The sequence below is a fragment of the Nipponia nippon genome, unplaced genomic scaffold, assembly GCF_047370975.1.
Source record: "Nipponia nippon isolate SJK-2023a ecotype South Korea unplaced genomic scaffold, ASM4737097v1 scaffold_3, whole genome shotgun sequence".
In the NCBI taxonomy this organism is placed as follows: Eukaryota; Metazoa; Chordata; class Aves; order Pelecaniformes; family Threskiornithidae; genus Nipponia; species Nipponia nippon.
In genome coordinates this window covers 76,574,191-76,594,727 of record NW_028262347.1, presented here as the reverse complement: position 1 = coordinate 76,594,727, position 20,537 = coordinate 76,574,191, and the positions used below count along the sequence as shown (strand labels likewise).

The 20,537-nt window shown below is 36.2% G+C and overlaps 1 protein-coding gene across 1 annotated transcript in view; it reads left to right on the top strand.

Annotated features, from left to right (window-relative positions):
- Window positions 1–20,228, top strand: part of ARFGAP3 (ARF GTPase activating protein 3) — a 36,196-nt gene extending 15,968 nt beyond the window's left edge. Inside the window, exons 8-16 of the mRNA XM_087767255.1 lie at window positions 1,427–1,473; window positions 3,665–3,810; window positions 7,378–7,503; window positions 8,086–8,208; window positions 11,916–12,053; window positions 13,255–13,378; window positions 14,405–14,495; window positions 18,313–18,434; window positions 19,135–20,228. Coding sequence (XP_087623381.1) covers window positions 1,427–1,473; window positions 3,665–3,810; window positions 7,378–7,503; window positions 8,086–8,208; window positions 11,916–12,053; window positions 13,255–13,378; window positions 14,405–14,495; window positions 18,313–18,434; window positions 19,135–19,152 — 935 coding nt within the window. The 3' untranslated portion in view covers window positions 19,153–20,228. The remainder of the gene's footprint in view (window positions 1–1,426; window positions 1,474–3,664; window positions 3,811–7,377; window positions 7,504–8,085; window positions 8,209–11,915; window positions 12,054–13,254; window positions 13,379–14,404; window positions 14,496–18,312; window positions 18,435–19,134) is intronic.
- Window positions 20,229–20,537: the final 309 nt, after the last annotated feature.

Below are 20,537 nucleotides of genomic sequence, written 5' to 3'. Positions count from 1 at the left end.
AGACCATTGTGCTGTGATTAATGGCCTGTTATTTATGTTAAGCAAACACGTCGTGTTTGGTCATAGGTCAGTCTTTCTATCTAGATATAGTTTTTGCTCCCTTTTCAGAAAACTGACCATAAAAATTTAAACTGGAAAAATCTTGTATTTGTAATACAATATCTTCGATGTCCAGAGTCTTCATTTGCTTCATACTGAAGAGTGTGTCGTACTGTAAGTAAAGTAAAAAAAAGTTGAGGAAAATAGAATAGAATAAAATACATCAGTGGCTTATCATTTTGAGGGTCATCCTGCAGGAGCAGGTTTCTGAGAATAAAGAGCATTGATTCTCAGCAGCACAGGGGTAGTAAAGAAGTGGTGGCCAGGTCTAACTCAGTGCTTCAAGAAGGTATGGTCTTCATGACTGTTTTTATATTCATTTGGTTGGCTTTGGGTTTTGGGTTTTGGTTTGGGGGGGGGGCAGGTTTGAGAGCTGGAGAGTAGCAAAAAGAGTTAACCGCATACACTTCCCAGTTTTGTCACTTGTATCTTTAACACATGTTCTCATAAAACAAGTGCTTTTCTTGTTTGTTTTGGACATCACAAGTTCTATCTTACGTGAAGAATATCTGTTCTGTGTATGCCTGTTTCCAACTAAATTTCAGCTCAAACCACTTTTTCTGTATGTTCAAGCGTTCAATATGAGTTGTTGATTGAAAACTTGTGATTGTGGGAGATTGACCTTGGCTCAGGGTAGCCAAGGCACAATACAGTGCCTCATCGAATGTAGTGAGTCCTATTAGGGTCTCATTAAAAATATCAAGATGAGGAGTTGTGTCAGACTTCATGCAGAACAGAAGGTAGGTTCGTTTCTTTTCTGTGTTTCAAGATTTAATAGAAAGCATTAAGGCTGTAACTTTCAAACTCCCAATACTGGAGGCAGTTGAACAAAGCTGTTCAATCTAGTGGCAGAGTATGTTGTCACTTCTGATAATGTATGTGATTTTGTTTATGATGATACAGGCATATTTTGGTGGTTTTAAACATAGCCAATACCTTTCCATCCAGGAAACAATTAATTTTGGAAACGGTACAGGATCAGGTGGACCTCTAGGCTGATTCAGAATAGCAAGTCCTGCATTCTTGTTCTGTTTACTAGCAGGTATCTACAACTGAAAACTGAGCTGTAATTTTATTCCTATTATGTATTTGCAAGAGATGCCATATTGTCAGTCAGGCAGTTTCCCACATTTTCTTGGAGATTTCACAGCTCCGTTCCCTGTAACTCAGTTTAGTATCTTAGTCTCTTAGTGTAGAAACTGTAATAGTTTGAGGCATTAAAATAAATTCCAAAAACTATTTTGAGGCTGATATTGTGGAAATTATCTTCTGCAGTTCTGGAATTAATAAAATTGTATGTCAAGTAATGTACATTTAATCCTTACAGAGAACACCACCTTCATAAAAAAGAAGCCAAATCAAGCTAAGAAGGGGGTAAGTGTATATACATAATACATATTTTTGTCTGTATTATAGATCTCTAGAAATATGTAGTTTGCAATATGGAAATGTATCATGTAACTTAGCACTAAACAGTACTTGTGTCAGTAATGATCTATGAAACTAAAATGGAACTGAAAACCGTTTCTATATCAAAACAGCCAGTGGTCTGCTTGAAAACGGATTATTGTTAAGATGAATTTGTCTAACAGGTTACTGTTGTTATGTAGTAGGGCGCTTCAGATCTTTTTCTGACCTCAGATAAATTCTGCGTATGTTGCATGTAGCTCGCTGAACTGGCTAGACTTCCACATGTATATCTGAGTGTCATTTTCTTTGTGCTGTCTGGACCTGAACAGCAGGTGATGTCTTTTCAAAAATGAGTAAAACAAAAATGTCAAAGCATATACTGATATCAAGGTCGATATCCCACTTCTCTTCAGTTCTTTTCACAACTGTTGTCCCTGCAACTTCACTGGTGCCCTGTAACCTTTCTTCTCACTTGCTGATACTGGGTTGCAAGGCCTCTTCAGGCTTTCACCTAAGTTAGCTGGCATTCAGATCTTTTTGTAGCAAATCCTGAAACCAGGGGGAGTTCCAATAGCACTTTTGCGTGGCTAAATATGCATGTGTGGCATGATCTGTCAATATAAGGTGAGTTTGAGACATTTAGATGTGTATTTCTGGAGCACTCCTCCTCTCGTGCCATACAGTGGTATGGTGTTTGGTTGTATTTATAGGTAACTTGCAGCCGCATTCAATTCAAGATAGTTTCAAGATAGTTTACAGACTTGTTTCTGCGTGGGCCCTTAACACTTAGGCATCTGGTCTCTGTAAAGAAGGCATGAGGAGAGTTGAGTATTTCAGAATGGTGGTTCAAAGAACCTGAAAGCTGAGTAAGACAAGTTAAATCGAGTTAGCTAGGAAAAGCTAGGTTTTGAATGTTTGGCTCCTGAGTCCCAAGAAAATAGCCCTAATATTAGGCTACTAGGGTGACACTATGTTACAGGGAGTCACTTCTTTTAAGTCTGGCCTATTGTATGGCAAAAGATTTTTAAGATTTATTGGAGCAAAAGTCATTTAGGTTGAAAACTATTATTTCTTGCTCCCACTAGGGGGCCCTTATATGCAAGAAGAATGTCTTATTCTAGATGGTTTATGCGGGTATGTTCCCTTACAGTAAGAACATAACTGGGTTCACAGGTGCATGTGCAGTTTGTGAACTGTAGAGCCTAAAACTTTATGTACGTAGGCCAGAGCTTTTGCCTGAAGACTTCAAAGTGTTAAAAAGTTAAGATAAATGTATTGTGAAAATTAGTATTTCTGCAGTGTTGTGGATGAGGAATTAAACACATAGGAGACTAAGAACAGCACTTTGAGTGCTGTGCCACCGTCTGAATCAGCATCATTGTATCTATTCAAATTTGTAATAATAGGTGTTTTTTAAATCTTCGATAATCAGAATGAAAGAATGTGTATCCCTGTATTGAAGTAATATGAACTAGAAATAGAATTATTTTAAAAGAACAAGTGCAAAACTGATGCCTCTCAACTGACATGTTTATCTAAAAGAAGTTTACAATGCTTTGTCACATGCAAAGGCTACTCATGCATACACATATATACAAAACTTGTATATTGCTTTCCTACCATAAATCAGTAAATACCTATGTACGCATTTATTAAAAATACAAATAAATCAATATTTAATCTTAAGATAACACACTAGCACTGGCCAGTGAGAACTAGCTGAAGAATCTTTGCCACTTCTAAATGTAAATTGTGAATTAAGTGAATGAGCACCAAATGGTTCCATTGCAACAAATTTTATTATGTTAGTCCTATGCAACAAAATAATTATTAAGAAACTAAAGTTGTGCTATATATTACAGCATTTATTTGAACATGCCAACTTCTGAACAATTAAAACTGTAATAGTTTCATTACCCTGTGATGGTTGACTGCAGAACTAACTAAATTTGTAAGACATAGTAGAGGAAGCATGTAGAGGGTCAAAACATGAAAAAATATTTTCTTTGCTCCAAATTTTCATTGCTGTTTGCATATGCTCCGGAACAGAGTATAGTGTTTGCTGATGCTTTCAAAGTTGACTGTTAAGTCAGTTGAGGTGATTGTCTCAGTTATAATGTTGGGCCTTTTGTTTTTTGTTTTTCAATAAATCAAGCTCGGTGCCAAAAAAGGTGGTTTGGGGGCACAAAAAGTGAGCAGCCAAAGCTTTAATGAGATTGAGAAACAAGCACAAGCTGTAGATAAAAGGAAGGAACAAGAGGATCTTCATAGCAGTAAGACAACTGAGAAGGAAGAGCCACTGTAAGTATGAATTATATATACAATGGTAAAACATGAAGCCTAATTTCATGTTAATGAAGTAATTGTCAACATTTTCAATACTACCAGAGATAAGCTCATGCAAATAAAACTTCATTTCTTGCTTTAAAAAAAATCCCAAATGTGGATGAGGCCAAAGAGTGATTCCCCCATTGCCCTTTTTTTTGCCATTAGGTATATGTTTCTACAGTTGATCATTTACTGTAGAAATAGCCCAATGCTATCTTTAAATATAACCTTAGTGTTATTCTTATTTAACACAGAAAATAAGGAGACATTCTACTGATACATATGAATAAAATGTGAAATAAATCTAAAATATGTTAAATTTAAGTATTACCACAGAAGACTCTTGCCTCTTGAACTTTCTTTACCTCCTGCTGGTAACCTAGTTTATTTTGTTCTGGTGTAGTGAACTGAATACTATTTAAAACAGTCTTTCTAAGAGTGTAGGGAACATACAAATATACAGATTTATTTGTACTTACTGGGTAAGAGTTTCTGTGCTGAAGGCAGGGGGTAGTTTAAGTATGACTAGAATTGCCTGCTTAAGTTTCAGCTATTTTATACTGGAACTGCCTTCATTTTCACCAAAACCCTTTGAATATTTTTGTCTGAGGCCTTGAATCTGTTAGGCCAGCTTAATTAATAAGTACTCAGCCCTAAAGCTCAGCGGGTGCTGTTCCTGGTTCCTTCCACTCCATTTCTCTGTTACGTGTTTTTGGTTTTTAACATTTTGTTAGTCGTCATCAAAATTACATTACTAAAGAGTGTGTTAGTGTACACTTTTACTGTTGTAAAGCTTAACATCCTCTCTTAAGTGCTAAGATGCATCATCTTTATAACCTATTGAGAAATTTTCTGAATTATTACATAGTTAAAGGATCACTTGGAGCTCATGGTACCAAGCTCTTTGGTCTATAATCTCCTCCCTACTCCTTTTGCTCACTTTTATGTAGCCTCTGCAGAAATGGATGTTTTGTGTGCATCAAAAATATTAATCACAAGGGGATCATTCATTTTTCCTGAAGTATTTTTACCACAAAGTCATGCTTCTCAGTGGCTGCCAAAAACTACCAGTAGAGTGACCTGGAGGAACAGACTATTAAATAAGAAGAAATATGATTGTTCATTATTATTTATTGTTACTCTTTAATGGTACTGTCTTTGATGATATAATTCAGTTTGGAAGAAAGTCCCAAGTAGCGATTCAGTTTTTGTGTCAGAAATTTATAAATCTATATAGACCCAAGGCAGCCTTTAGTATAAGTTTGCTGCAACCTTTAGTATAAGTTTGCTGCAAGCTTTCTGCAGCGGCCAGAACCCTCTAAAAATGTCTGCAAACATGAGAGGTGCCCATACACTTCAGTTTATGGATCCGATCCCAGTAGAGGCAGGATAACTATTTCCCTTGAGATTACCTTTTTGGATTTTTAACTGTAGATGGCAGTATATACCAAAATTAAAGAAGAGTGAATACTTTTAAAATTGCATTTGTTTCCAGCTAATTTGTGTGGTGGTTTTAATTTTAAAAGCTTGAGTAATGAGCTTTAGGAAATTAATTCAATGTGGCTTTGTTACGTGGCGGGAATGGAAGCGATGCTTTTGTAGTCTAGTACTTAGAAGGAGAAAGAGTGCTGAGACTTAAAACTTAAAATGTGATTTTATAATTGGTACACAATTTCTTTATTTTCTGCTGTGCACTGACGAGAATAGATAACGAGTTACTGTAAAAAAATTGATCAGTATCCCTATTTGTTTAAATCAACAGCAAATACGATTTTTGATGTTCATAAAACAGATTTCATAAGATGGGCTGCTGATCTTTCTACTTAAAGTGCTGGGTAGATTTTATTAGTAGCAGTTTCAAGTTGAATTTTAGAGAACATGTTCAATTTTCTGTGTAACAGTTGGTCCTAAACTGTAAGAATTTATTTTTAAACGTCCCTGAACATACTCTGTGCTTTGGAGATATATTTTTCTGATTTTATTGGTGTCAAAAGTCATTCCACAGATGCATCCTGGTTTGTATCTGACTTTTATTGTTACAAGCATCTGAACATAAGACGTAGTGATTTTTTGGTTCTGGCTCCAAGTCCTCTGGAAGCCCCAATCAAAGGATACCTAATCATCACAAGATTGAGATGGCTCTTCTCCTTTTTGAAATGCCTTGTCAGCAGACGATTTGTGTCCCATTCCTTAGAGCGGGCTGGTACCTACATCCCTTGTCTGTGAAGGAAGACAACCGAATGCATTTTAACAGGCTCAGCCACCCAGCTCCTGTCTTGCAGGAGATGCACTAACCAGCAGGGTATGAACTTTGGTAGGGGCATCTTGTACTCGTGGTTAAAATTAAGTCAGTATGCAGCGGACTAGAAAAAAATCAAGCTGGGAAGAGCCTGTTTCAGCAATCAAATAGTTAGGAGACACACTGGAAGAAAACATTCCTTGGTCAAAAACTTGTTTTGTTTTCATTCCTGCTTCTGCACAAAATGGATGTAAAGTTCCAAAGGATTTCAGACTTAGTACTTCCTTTCTGCTTGCAGCAGGACGTCTACAGCAGCATCCTAAATCTCATTTACCTTTCTTTTGATAGTGTTTGTTTGTACTTTATGCCAGTCACAACTTCTGAATTAAAATATTGCTGCGTTGCTCCTGAAAATTACTATTTGTATCCCTTTTAACCTAACAAATTAACTTTAAGCAGTGTTTCTACAATTCTGTAATCATTAAAAACCTCTGTCTCTGCTACACTGGTGTTACTGGAAAATAGTTAAGATTGTTTTGAGGTGTAGGATGGTTCATGGCATCTCAGAAAGACAGCTTACTATATCTGAACTGTGAGGATGTTTCAGATGACAAAACGTGTTGCCAGCTGTGCAGAAAGTGAAAACTTTTGGATGCTTCCAAGTTTCCACAATACAGAATATATTCCATTTTGGGAGTACAAAGACTCTCTCCTCCCCTCTTCTGAGACACCTTTTTGGGCACAGGGAAGGGCAGCATCAATAAGAAGTATGGTCTACCTTTAGCACTTGTCTCAAGAGCGCATGTATAGAAGGTGTTAAAGCCACTAGGAGCATGAAGGGGGTGAAAGGAGGGAGACGTAGCAGGGCCACGCTGCACGTTAGGGGAAAACATTACTCTCATGAATGCCACAGTACTGTAGTATGTCAGAGTTGAATAATTTTGATACTTGTTTCGTATCACATAGAATAAGGACTGTGGAAAAAAAGACTCTTTCAGTTTGACTTAATGGTAATGGAAAACTGTGTCCTGAACTTTAGCAGTAGCATGTTTCACATTTGTTTTGAAAAAGACTGCCTGTCCATACACAGACTGGGGTACCGTTTAGACAGTCTTCTCTATTGGCTTTCTCCCACCCTTATAGTTGGAATTTAATCCAATTAATAATTAATATTTTCAGTAAACACAGAACATACAAAATACAGTGCTACAATATATATTGTTAATTTCTACCAATATTATTGGATTAAGCATTCAGTGTAGCATTTTACAGCTATATGTTCACTGTATGTTTTGTTCTAGCGTATCATCTTTACGGCTGGCCTACAGAGATCTTGATATTAAAACAAAAGAAGAGAAGTTAAATCTGTCTGGTAAGAAGAAAAATGAATTGGAGAGACTTGGCATGGGGTTTGGCAGCAACAGAAGGTATGTGAAGTTCTATAAACTGTATTTAAAATACTCTGTGGCTTTATGCAGTTATCCTTCATTTTACTTAGGAAATGAAAAAATATACTAAAGTGTGTTATGGAAACTTAAACAATATCATCAAAGAATCTAGTATCTGTCAGGGGGAAGGGGCAGGATTGCTTCTGATAGATTTAAGTTCTAACCTGCCAGTCAGGCGTTAACCTAAATTGTAAGCTGTCTGTAGGGTGTTTGCTTCCATTAGCAGACTGTGAGGAAGGTAGCCAGGATGTTTTCAGTGAACAGTACCAACCTAAGTATAGTCTGTCTTTTACAAGCCAAAACTCTGAAGAAGTCACATTGCTGTGTTTTCTAGCTGTTGGAATGGTCTATGTGTTCAGAAGTCCTGTCACTACTTCAAAGAACGACAGTTGAGTTTTCCAGGGCTTTTTTTTTTTTTAATTTCTCCTTTCTTCTTAAATGTTTGTATAGCTTGGGTTTTACCAGCAAGCTTCAGAAACTAGGTTTGGGCTTTCGTTTCTTTTTTTTTTAGGGTGTGAGCTTTGTCATCTCTTTACATACTTATTTTCTTCCTGTCCCCAGTGGCATTTCTCACTCAGTCACCTCAGATATGCAAACAATAGAGCAGGAAACACCTGCAATTGCAAAGCCAAAAAAAAAGTACACCGATGATGTAGAAGACTCGTATTTCTCTTCCAGTTCAAGGTAATGTATAAGCTGCTTATTTTGAGTGGGAGTGGAAGTATATGCAAGTTACATATTCAAATATATACAATATATTTGGAACTTAAGATCAAAACAGAAGACAATGGGACATGTCTACACACCTAGTATATTTTCAGGGGACATCTGAATCAGAAAAGTTGTGAAATGGTTGACTTTACCTTGATGACGGATGTATTTATAAAGAGGAGGGATTACTTTTTCTGAGGAGAAGGCAGTCTGAATTATGCATTCACAAGTTTTTGTCTTGTTCAGGATCTAGTCTCTGTTTGCACAGACAGTTGCCATACAAGCTTTTGTTTGCTGTATCCTGAATCCAGTGAATTTTTTGTCAGAATGACTTGTGTTCGTGTGTGTGTGTGTGTCCCCTTGTGGTACTGTCTTCAACTTTCAATTTAGAATTAAACAAGTATCAAAGTCTGATACTAGATATACTCTAGTTGCATCAGTCTTTTAACTGGATGTATGCCAAATGTAAAAGCTTAGATCTTTTTGAGGTGTTGTGCGTTGGATGTATTGTGTAGATGTCTGCAGTCTTATTTGATAGGCTTTTATGTATGTGAACATAAAATGTAAGCAAAAAATAATTGACAAATTTTTGATCAGAGCATGAATGCAATGCAAATTATAAAATACTGCTGTTGGGAGGGAGAAGAAAAAGAATTAGTCCTACAGGCACTAATTGCAATGCAACAGCTGTTTCTGGACTGATAGGTAGAAACAGGTGTTGCTTTTATAAACTGCCTTTATTGGATTGGTGCCACAGAAACATGAAAAATTGTACCTAATTACTTGTAGACAGGCAAATAAAACCACAAAGGCTTTTGTGTCATTACTTTGTAGTGTAATCACTAGTGGCAGAAATGCAAATGTGGTACCAAGTAAACTGGCAGCAGTCTTGTAAAATAAAAGGTATCGTTTCAGTGCTTCTCTATTTGTTCCTTGAAAAGAACTGTTACTGGTCTCAAATTATTCATAAGCCTACTAGCAGGCAAAGGATGAATTATGGAAGAGGCTTTTTAATGTGTTTTGATTCAATAATTAGGAGATAAATTGTACCCTAGCTGTTCCCGGCTCTTGTTATTCTGGTTATAGCAGTAGTAGAATCTAATCGGAGTTGGTATACAAATTCATTCTCTTTAAAGAAAGTATAAAGTCAGGTTGTTTGACTTGGTAAGGTTTGTAAGGTGGTTATCATCCTTTATTCCAAGCTGTGACTTTGAAATAGAGGTAAAGTAATTTTAATATCATCTTAATATAAGCCCAAAAGCAAAATAATCATGCTGGATATTAGAGTGCTGATAAGTATCTGTAAATTAAGCAAGCTAAATGTCTCAAGGTTTAGATATGTAATTGAAGCCTCTCAAAATCCTTGGATTTAAATTTTTCTTTTTGCTACAATTAATAAAATCTTTATTAACATAACAATGTAAAATTTTATTTTCTATTAAATGCAGTTTTTCTTTCTCCCTTCACCGCACCCAAATGCTGAAGAAATATTTTGCAAAGTTATGAAAATCTGAAAGGGAAGGATGGAGAAAATAAGTAATTTTATTCAGACCAGCTCTTGTAGCCCCTGCCCCGTCCTGTGGTTTGGATGGCCATTGTGAGATTGGAGATAGAGAGAGAGATATATATATTTATATATATCTATATACACACCCACACACACACACCTACACACACCCCTTGTTTGTTATTACACATCCATATGGAACTTTTAAAGATTGCTGTGGCTTCTTCATTAGGTGGGCAGGTATAAGAACGTTGCTATGTAGTAGCTTCCTTGCTGGTTGCGTACTGTGCTTCTACACTCTGCTACCACAGGAACATAGGACATAGAAACTGAGAAGTCAGGCCCAAAGAAAATGACCCTGGTTGTAAGAAAATATGTAGTGCCTTGCCATGTTTCTAAGCTGATGTAAGGGAGAGAGGCAGCTGCATGAAGAAATTTGGAATACCAACAACTTTCTGGTGCTGTACCACTCTTGTCTGGGAGTTTCTGCTTTCCTTTTATTTATTTTACATGTGATATGGCATTGAAAACAACCTAAGGTCACAGGAACAGTGAAAGATTGAATTGGTATAGTGATGTGCCCCAAAAAATAGATGCTGTGATTTTCCTTTCTTTTCAACTTTCATCTATGACTCTTACTTTGGGTCTTCCACCTGTATCCAAAAGGTGGAGGTGGTAAAAAGCCTCATTTAGCAGGAGAAAATACCTTCAGGAATCTACTGGGTGTAACGTCCACTCTGTGGGCTGATACTGTGAAGATGAAGATTTGCATTGCAGTGAGTCTCCTTTGCTCAGAGCGCTAAATGCACTTCCCTTTGTCTGTCAGGAGAGAAGGGGAGGAACTTTGCTGCTGAAGGTGTCTATCTCATAAACCGCAAAACCAATGTCCCGACTATTCATAACACAAGCATGGAGAACTTTTTTTTTTTTTTTTTTTTTTTTTTTTAAAAGGTGCTTTTCACAGACTACAAATGCGGACTTTAATATCCTGTGCTTGTTCTATTGAATGATTCCATTCTGCTAGCCTCCCATTGTTTTGATCTTCTTACTCCCTATGCTGGTCATATCCAAACTTTGAGAAAGTTTATTTAACCGCAAAGGGAAATTCTTAATCTTTGGGATTTTAATAGAGTTTTTTTCAAGTATTTTCCATATAAGTTTAGATATGTGTAGATAATCAAAGGGGAAAATGTCAAGATAAGATACCACTGGAACTGACAAACATGCTTAATTTTTTTTTTCCCTTTTCTTTCTGTTCGTGCTTTCCCTGCAGTTTTGATATGCAACAGGGGATTGTCTTATTAAATTAAGACTCACTTTTAAGAACTATGTTATTTAGCGTTGTTTTAATAAAACGTGTTACAAAGGTCAGAGGTATTTAATACTAATATTTGTATTAAAAAATATATACAGAACCAGAGACAAGGGCTTTTCTTACTGCTCTGAACTATGTTTGTTGATGCCTTGGAAAATGGGAGCAGATTCTCTGCTTGCGTAGCTTATAGATTGACTCATATGGAACTGTGAGATTAGCCACTGTCAGCCCCTTAGTTAGAAAACTTTGCCCCATGTGAAACCACAGCACAGTTGGATGCCATGGATGAGGTGCTCTTGGATCTCTGGAGTGTTCAAAGTGCCTTGAAAGTTGTGGTGGCTTTTTTCATAGCTGGTTTCTTAGTATAGAGTGTCAAAAGCAGCAGGCCTTCATGAGCAGCCTACCTTACCTTGTAGGATCATCATGATGCCTTGCTCACAGGGTCCATCCTGAAGTTTTCTTAGCTCCTGAAGCTCTTAAACCAGCCAGGTATCTTGACAATGTTCTTCCTAGTGCGTTGTCTGACACTAAAGAAGAAATAAGACTTTGAAGTGCTGAGAACTTTGCTCTGCTGTTTTTCATGGGACCAGATCTTTCAGGCAGTCACTGCATATTCATGACTATATCCAGCCTAAAGAAAGGATGAACTTTTCATTCGGTTAAATATGTGTGCAAAAAACCAAAAATCCATTGGATTCAACTGCACAAAGCTTCTAACCAAGATTATGAAATCCAAATTACTCACTAACAGCTACCATTGTGCTGAAAACTTACTTGCTAGTGAACACTTATTAAAGCAGTATTTATTTTACAATATAAAGTTCCTACTTTTTCAATATTTTTTTTCTTTTATTTTAGGTACTATGATTCTTCAGATTTGAGGAGCAGCGCTTTCTCTAAATGGGATGACAATACAGATTCTTTTTGGAAGAAAGAAAATAACAGTAGAGATGCTGATGTAATGTTAACTTCAAAAAATACAGGATTTTCAGACAGGTATACAAAGAAAACCTAACTGATTTTTGTACAGGAAGCCCAAGCTTGTCAATATGATTTGAGTCCTGGTCATAGGACTGGGATTTTTTTCAGTCTAGAGGGAAAATTTGGCCATAACGTTCATCAGCAGTCAAGGGACATCCTGGCTGAATTACTTCTGTAAGCTGAATTTCCTGTTTAGTTATTTCTATTTTAAGCACTGTTTTGCTCAGTGCTGTAGAGTACATGTACTGGAGGTAATTTCCAAAATGTTTCAGCAAAAAAAAAAAAGGAGACAAAAGATGTAGAGAGAAACTCAAATATTTGCACTGTTCTGAGAGCATACTTGCTGTACCTGCTTTGTTTATTGCTTAATGAACCAAGCAGAACCCAGTTACCAGATGAATGAAACTGGGGTACTCGGCTTTCAGGATGAAGGCATTGAAGATACTTGCAAACAGCAGGTATGATTGTTGTGATGATAAAAAATGAATACGTTTCTTTTCAACAACAATCAAGTGGAAAATATAAGAGTGTGGGGGTTTGTGTGCTTGGTCGGTGTTTTCTGCTTCTGTTCTTATTACCTGTATTTTCATTTACCTGTACAATGCAGTTTGTGCACTTAAGTACAACTTGGTTTTTTTAAGCACAAGCATGTTGTTTCCTGCAGACTGGACCGGTGGTGCATATAGCATAAAATAGGGGTTCATGTCCACAATGCTGCTATTTCCTTATTTGAGTACATTTATTAAAAAAAAAAAAAAAAAAAAGAGAGAGAGAGAAAAGGCAAGTGTTGAATATGTATGTTTCAGGTAGAAGGCAGTGACAGTTCAAAGGATATTGAACCTTTTTGTACTATTACGTTTAAATCTGAAGTTCACTGACATTGTGTTTTGGTTTTTATGAGGTTTTATTGACATAATTTTGGCTTGCTTTTTAAATGAACTCTGAAAATAAAGACACAGGATTAATGAATTTGAAATGCTATATATTCACCATCTTGTAAAACTGTCACTGGAATTTTATTTGCTGGTATATCAACTTAGTTAACTGAATTTCTTTATCCTGGGTTCATACTGATTTAATTTTTATTAAAAAAAAATCACATTTATACTTTTAAGCTTCACAAAACAAAGGTGATAGTGCTTCTTCCTTGATTTATTGCATTCTGCCATGATATAAATAAAAGTTATGCTCACTAATGCATTTATTTTTCTTTTAGGCCTACGTCTCGTCGTAAGCCTGAGTATGAACCATCTTCAAACTCAGATGAGGCACAAAAAAAATTTGGCAATGCAAAAGCAATTTCATCAGACATGTATTTTGGAAGGCAAGATCATGCTGATGTAAGTAGAAAGCAGTGATAAATATTTTTGAATGTTAAAATATTGTTTGGCTATAAACATGGTGTTCTTGTATAAAGAGAAGGCAATAAATAGTTAAAATTGGTAGAATTAGTATGCTTATTGAATTATGTTCACTTGAATATTCGTTTGATAGAAATGTACAAGTCTCTGATAACTCTGATAGTTTAGTATTTCCTAAGGAGTTGCAGCTGCAAGTAGGACCTTACCTCCAACATCATTCCTCTCTGATAGAAGTGGTATACTATGATTCAGCAGTCTTTATTTTTGAAAGAATCATCCTGATGCTGGGTGAAGGTTTACTTCTTTTGCCAAACTGATACTAACAAACCATTGTTAAAACAGCTGTCCCCTCTGTATTTGTTACATGGAAACATTGTTACTGTTGTAAGGATAAGCAAGCAGATAAATGGTTCAACAAATGACATGTAATTGAATCAGCCTAGGAATAAAAAACAGATTAATATTATGTTGCGTTTTGGAGGCGAGGCATCATTTTAAAAAAAATCTATTTTTAATGAAAAATTAACAATGTAAACAGTCATGTAAAAAAATATAATCAATGTATTACCATTCCCACGGAACTCAGAAAAAGTTGAATTAAAAGCATCATGTGATTAGAAGGGTTACCATGATGCTAACTGCAGTGCTTTTTCCTTAGCCTACCCAACCACTGCATTTCACATTTTTCAGTTGTTGTTTTTAATGGTTGTGTAGTTTATTCTCCTCTGCCTTTTCAGCAATCCCCTTTTCTAGGGTAGCTAACAGTAAGTAGGCCTCTTGGTGTTGCAGTGGTAAATGTCACTCAGAAATGAGTTGAGATGATGACAGACTCACACTGTGTAAGTCATGTGAAAACTATGAAATGGGAACAGCTTTCAGAATGGTCAACTTCAGCTGGATTTGTATGTTCTAGAACTGTATCTATAATCTCATGAATTATCTGACATGACTTCAAAAGATGACAGCATATTGTTACAATACTTTTTCTTCTCAATTCTTTCCTAGTATGAAGCAAGGGCTCGGCTAGAAAGACTTTCTGGAAGCTCCTCTATAAGTTCAGCTGACTTGTTTGAAGATCAGAAAAAACAACCAGCAGGTACATATTGAACAGAGTGAGAAACTGTAGCATGCAGTGGGAAATGCTCCGGTACTCTGTTCCTAGTTCCAGTATCGGCTAGCTGTTGCTGTATTCTACAAGTGTGCAAAGTGCAGTATGCATTAGTATTGCTAGTAGGTCAAACAAGCATAACGGGTCTAGTCATTATTTAAAACAAAAAAAAAAAAGATTCAAGTTCTGTATTTTCAGTTCAGTAAGTTCAATATATTATACTGGGGTTTTATGTGACTTGGTAAGAGAGTGACTATATCATAAAGAATTTTTATCAAAGAAAAACTGTCATATTTGATGATAAAAACAAATGAGACAATACCTAAATTGACTATTAGGTAGAATTTTTTTATAAGTTACCATAAGTAACTTATATTTATATATGTGAAAATAGCTGTCATATAATATTGAAGCTAAGAGGAACCATTAATAAAATGTTAGTGGGCTTGAAATTCCTGTGTAATCTGTTGCATGGCATATCCATTCATTGGGATATCTGCTTCTAACACTGGTCTTGCCAAATTATTAAGGAAATTTTGCAACTGGTTTGTCTGTTTAAAAGATTTGTTGGAACACCTTACACTGGGGAGTATAGTTCATCAAATTACAAAGGAAGAAGTATTAGATTAGATTGACTGAAAAGTAGCCTCTTAGGCTATTGAAAATGTCTCATGTTTTCTTTCCAACACCCTTTTTGGATAGTGCAATAATGTGAAACAAAAAAGGTAAGAAATACTGGAATATTTTATTGACCTGATCAGTTGGGTTTCATTCCGTAACTTGTAAAGAAATGGAAAAAAAAGAATTACTGAAGAACTTGAAATCTGTGAGTAATTATACAAATAGGCTGGAAAAGCAAACTGTGCAGCATCTGATTTTACTTTGGAATAGCTGGAATTAAAAAAAACGGTGTGACTGTTCAGTTTTGATCCCCTGGAAGCAAGTTTTGAATACATTGGCTAGTAGAGAAATAACTCCTGTTACCAGTTACTTAAGCTGGATTGTAGTCAATTGAAATGTAACAAAAAAAAAAAAAATCTAAGGAGGGGAGGAGACAGAAAAGCAGAAATCACAGTAAGTACTTTAGCCACTTGAAAGAATATTTGCAACATGGTGTCATACATGTGATAAAAAAAGATGATGGGAACATAAGCAAAGAAATGGTGTTTCTTTCTGAATTTGTAAACGATAATGTTTTCAATAATATATGGGATTGTGATAACAAATATTATTTTGTTATCTAGCTATTGTTGAATAGTTCTTTCTTCGTCCTTTTGATCTTCTTGCATATAAATTATTTTATATGGAATTAATTTTTCCTTTAATTTGTGTAATTTGTGGGGTTTTTACACAGTAATGAATAAGAGAATGAACTAGGAAAAGGTAAATATAAGTTAAAGATGGGGCAAATTGTATGAGAGAGAGAGAGATCTGCGTGTGTATGTATGTATATGAATGTGCCTTTCTATGTACACATACATCTATATGTGATAAAATTCTCACCGTATTCTGCATAAGGGTGCTTACAGGCAATTGTATACGTGAATTGTGCACACACGATTACTCATCATTGCCCACCTGGAAGGGTTCTTGGGTCTTGTGGGGGAATGCAGAGATACCCAATAATGGAATGAAAAATACCTGCCTGCAACCTGTAGTTAGTTACTCTCCATGACTGGCATGTAACCCAACAGTAAATTTAAAGTTACATTACAAAGACTAAACTTCTGCTAAATTTTGTGGGTTGTTAACTGCTCTAAAATAATAGCGAGGAAAAAATACACCAGGAATTATTAGTTTGTATATTATAAATTCACACTATATTCAGTCTACAGAATCTTCCTTTCCTGCATGTTTTTCTGTTACACCCCCCACCCCAAAGACTATCTTTTGACAATGGCCCTTCTTGGAGAAATTTTACTGCACTGATAGCTTCTCTGGTGTTGAATTATTGCCAGGGCCATCATTAGTTCCATAAAATAAAGGTAATCAGGAGACTGGAGGCTGGCAACAAAAATGCTGCTGTAATTCTGGGGTCCTTGCCAGAATAAAATGTCCTTTGAATCTAAAGTTGTTTTTATGAGCACTGCTGAGATTTTAGGGCTGAACAGTTTTGGGGTGCTTGCTTTTCTGTAGAATGCTGTAGGAGCTATTTATCAAAAAGAGGGGGCTGCAAGAAAATGCTTTTACTTTGCGTTATTTCAGACCTGTAGCTGACCTGTAGGTGCTGCTTTTGAAGGAAGTCACAAGCAAAGGAGTTGCTTTCCTGTGTCATTCACAAGAAGTTTTTCAGACAACCATACATAACCAGAAAAACGTGAGAAAATTTATGTGGCTGAGAAGTGGTTAGAGCTTTTCTCAGGTTATTTGTATCTGAAAGTGTTATTTCCATGACTCTGACTTTAATAACAAAAATGCTAAAGCATTTGGTAAGTGGAACAGATCGTAAGGAAATCAGAATTACAGTCCCGAAATAGGGCTGTCTCACTAACAGTGAATTTTTGAAAATAATCTATAAACAAGCGTGCCTATGCATTGTAGAAACAGCTGCTAGCCGGCTTTAAAGAATGGGGTGGCAAGTTCTCTGAATGTGTGACTATGCATCTGCCACTACGAACCAGCCACTTAGCTTAGGCAAATCAAATTATCTGCAGTAATGTCTGTCTCAGCCTGCTAATGAGGCAGGTGCCTTGAATTTCCCATGAAAAGAGGAGCTGCAGGTTCCCTCTCTCTTCCCCCTCCACCCCTGTTCAAAAAGACAAAAAGGAGAGGAAAGTGCTGCCGGTGTGTAGCAATGCCCTGTATATACGGAGCTGCTGTCAAAAGGAGTTAAAGAGTTGTGCAGGTTGTGGAGCCTGCGGCTGGATGAGCTTGTCCGAGATTCAGTAACTGCTCACAAGTTACCAGTTGTGTCCCGACTGGTCATGACTATCAGTTGGCGACGTGTCTAAATTAAGGCTACAGATTGCAGTCTCCATTTTGAAAATGGTCTGTTTTGGGATGCTTCCTCTCAGGACCCCCATTTATTCCCGAGATCATTGCTCTGTGATGCTGGTTTACTGCCATTTGTGCCTTTTACAGTATCAGGTATTTAATATCAAGGCATGCCAGTAATTCTTTTCACAAATGAGTGGGTGATTGTAATTGTTAGCACATTAATATGTATCATGCAGTTAGTTTTGAAACATCTTTGATTTCTGTTATCTTTAGGCCTAGACTTTTCATGCTAGCAGTAGAGCTAACACTTACTGACCAAATTTTATTGGCTTTAAGGAGGGCTGGATTGCCAGCTTTGTTTTGGAGTTTTAAAACTTACTTACTTACCTGTACCATAATTTCTATAGAATTTTCCAAGCCTCAGTTGTAGTAATGCAAAATATCTGTGTATATACAGCAGGGAAAGCATACCTATGCATGCACACAAATAGGGTTCATCACTTCAGCCGCCACTGAAGTGCATTCATCTTTAAATTGCAAGGTAATAACAGCTGTTTAGGATACAAAACAAATTAAAATTGCAGCAGATTGAAAGTGCAGAATAAATCATATATTACCCAAACATTAATTGCTCAGCTGGGAATACAAAGTGTAGATGATGACACTCTAGGTGGAATTATGAACAACTGAAAAAAATTAAAAGGAAGATGTACTGAAGAAATTTGAGATCTATGCCTGGTGGTTTTTACAGTGTCACTCAGACATTGGTATTTAGTGCTCCTAGTAGTATATTGTACTTCAGGGGGAAAAAAAGACTGCTTTTAATGTAAAATTCTATTTTCTTCTTGTGTGTGTGTTCTCCCTTTAGGAAGCTACAATATTACAAATGTCTTGCCTTCAGCTCCTGATATAGCTCAGTTTAAACAAGGAGTGAAATCAGTGGCTGGAAAACTTTCTGTACTTGCTAATGGGGTCATGACATCTATACAGGTTAGTAAAAATATTACAATATATTAACCATCAGTTAAGGTCTTTTTGTAGGGATTTAGTATCATGGATCCTGCCGTTGAATCATCTTTAGGGAAGAAAGAATGAATTTGGTTTTGAGCTTCGTAGACCTCTCATACTAGACAGTAGATCTTTATCTTTTTAAAAATAAATCTCTAGCTGATAGCTCACCTTCCTTAGAATGTCATTTTTGCCTTTTCCCTTATATAGTTTATTTCTTTTCTTACAATTGAAACAAAAATTCCATCATGGAAGTTATTTGCTGTCACTTTATTTTTTAAGTAATAATAGTTCATAACTCAGAATAGAATAGTTTAGTTGGAAGGGACCTGCAGCGATCATCTAGCCCAACTCTTGTATGGACTCTTTAATTGACTTGACAGTAATACCTTTGATCCATGTTTGTGCACAAAATTAATGCTGGTCTCAATAGTGTAAAGCATGCTTCGTGCTCCAGTTAGTTTGCGTTTCCTATATGAGGTCAGTGGGAGCTCTCCGGTGTTTGAAAGTCAGGCTAATTATCCTGGAGTTTAACCATAAACTCCAGTTCTCAGAAGCATTGGTCAGTTTTCTTTAAGTCTTTAAGAATTAAACTACTATTTATTGTACAAAAGTAAATAAAACTAATTTCTTTTCAATGGAAAACATACTCATGTCTGTTGTTTTTTTTTTACTTTTCTAGGATCGATATGGTTCATAACATCTTTTGTATCGACATAATTAAGTACACTGAAGAAGGATTTCTCTTCAGCTATACAAGTAATATCACACTGCTGATTCGAATGAAGGTTGCCTTAAGACTGTTGATGTTTTCACTTGTTCCAGCATATTTGTTTCCTTGTGCAGCTTTCTGGCTCACCCTCTTACTGCTATTTCATCTTTACAGAGCAGAAATCTTGTAACACCTTGTTACATTACATATGCTTCCCCCCCCCCCCCCCTCCTTTACAGTCTTGTTGCGACCTTAATGTTAGAGGATTTATTTTATTACTGGTTTTGGCTGTGAGGCAGGAAAGAGAAAGAAGGGTGAAACGCGTACATTGGAAATGAGGCTTCCTAATAGAAACCTCAGTGCAGTTGCATCTTTACTCGCCAGACATAACTTGTCTTCTGACTGTCGGACGAGCTGTGGGGAAGAAAATGTAAATTAAGCGTATGCTGAGGTGGTATTTAGTGGAATGTAGCAAAATATAGAATTATGTTAAACCTGCGCTTATCAGGAAGTAGAAGCTCTTGCAGTCATAAATTGATGTGCGTTAAAATGATGAGGAATTAGTGTTTTAAAACAATATTCCTGCTAGAAAATTGTATCCTTAAATGTGAGGTATGGAGAAGGCAAGACACGTGGTATATTGAATAGTCAGTTTCATCTTGTCATGGGAACAATCTATTTATTCCTAGTTTTGAAAGTTACAAAAAATTGCAATATAGAATCCTTAAGTGCTTTCTTAAAATCTGTATTGTGTACAAATTGAAAAAAAAATTAAAATATATAAAGGGCCTAATAGAGTAGCTAATTAAATGCTTGTTAAAAATGTTTAGAATGATCTTAGTTTTTTGATAAATTATGAAATATTGAATGAGGAAATAGTGGGGCTGTGTTTTAGACAGTCTAGAATTTATTGCTCATGACATCCTTATAAAAATGATTATGACCTTAAAGAAAAAAACCTCACAACCAAGAATGAGCTCAAGCTAATTCCGTTCTGTAACTTTATTTCTTAATTCAAATTTGTAAACTGCTGATATCTAATAAAACCAGTTGATATAAACTCATTTTTTAATTAAATTTCTATGTGCAGACACCAGTCTCCAGCTTCCTAAATACTGCCATCTGTATTTTGTCTATACAATGGTCTGGTAAAATTAGCCTTTAATTTCAATTAGTGAAATACGTGGTCTGATTTTCAGAGTTGCGATATACCAACAGTATCCAGTGACTTGCAGAAGACCTGCTCCTCCGATAACTGGGCTGCATATGTAGACATTTGTGTATGGATGCAGTTGCTTAAATTAAGAAGCGAAGTATGACCAAATGTAGTTCTGTCCCCTCCCGTGGTTTCTCATATATAAAAATGTGTGTGA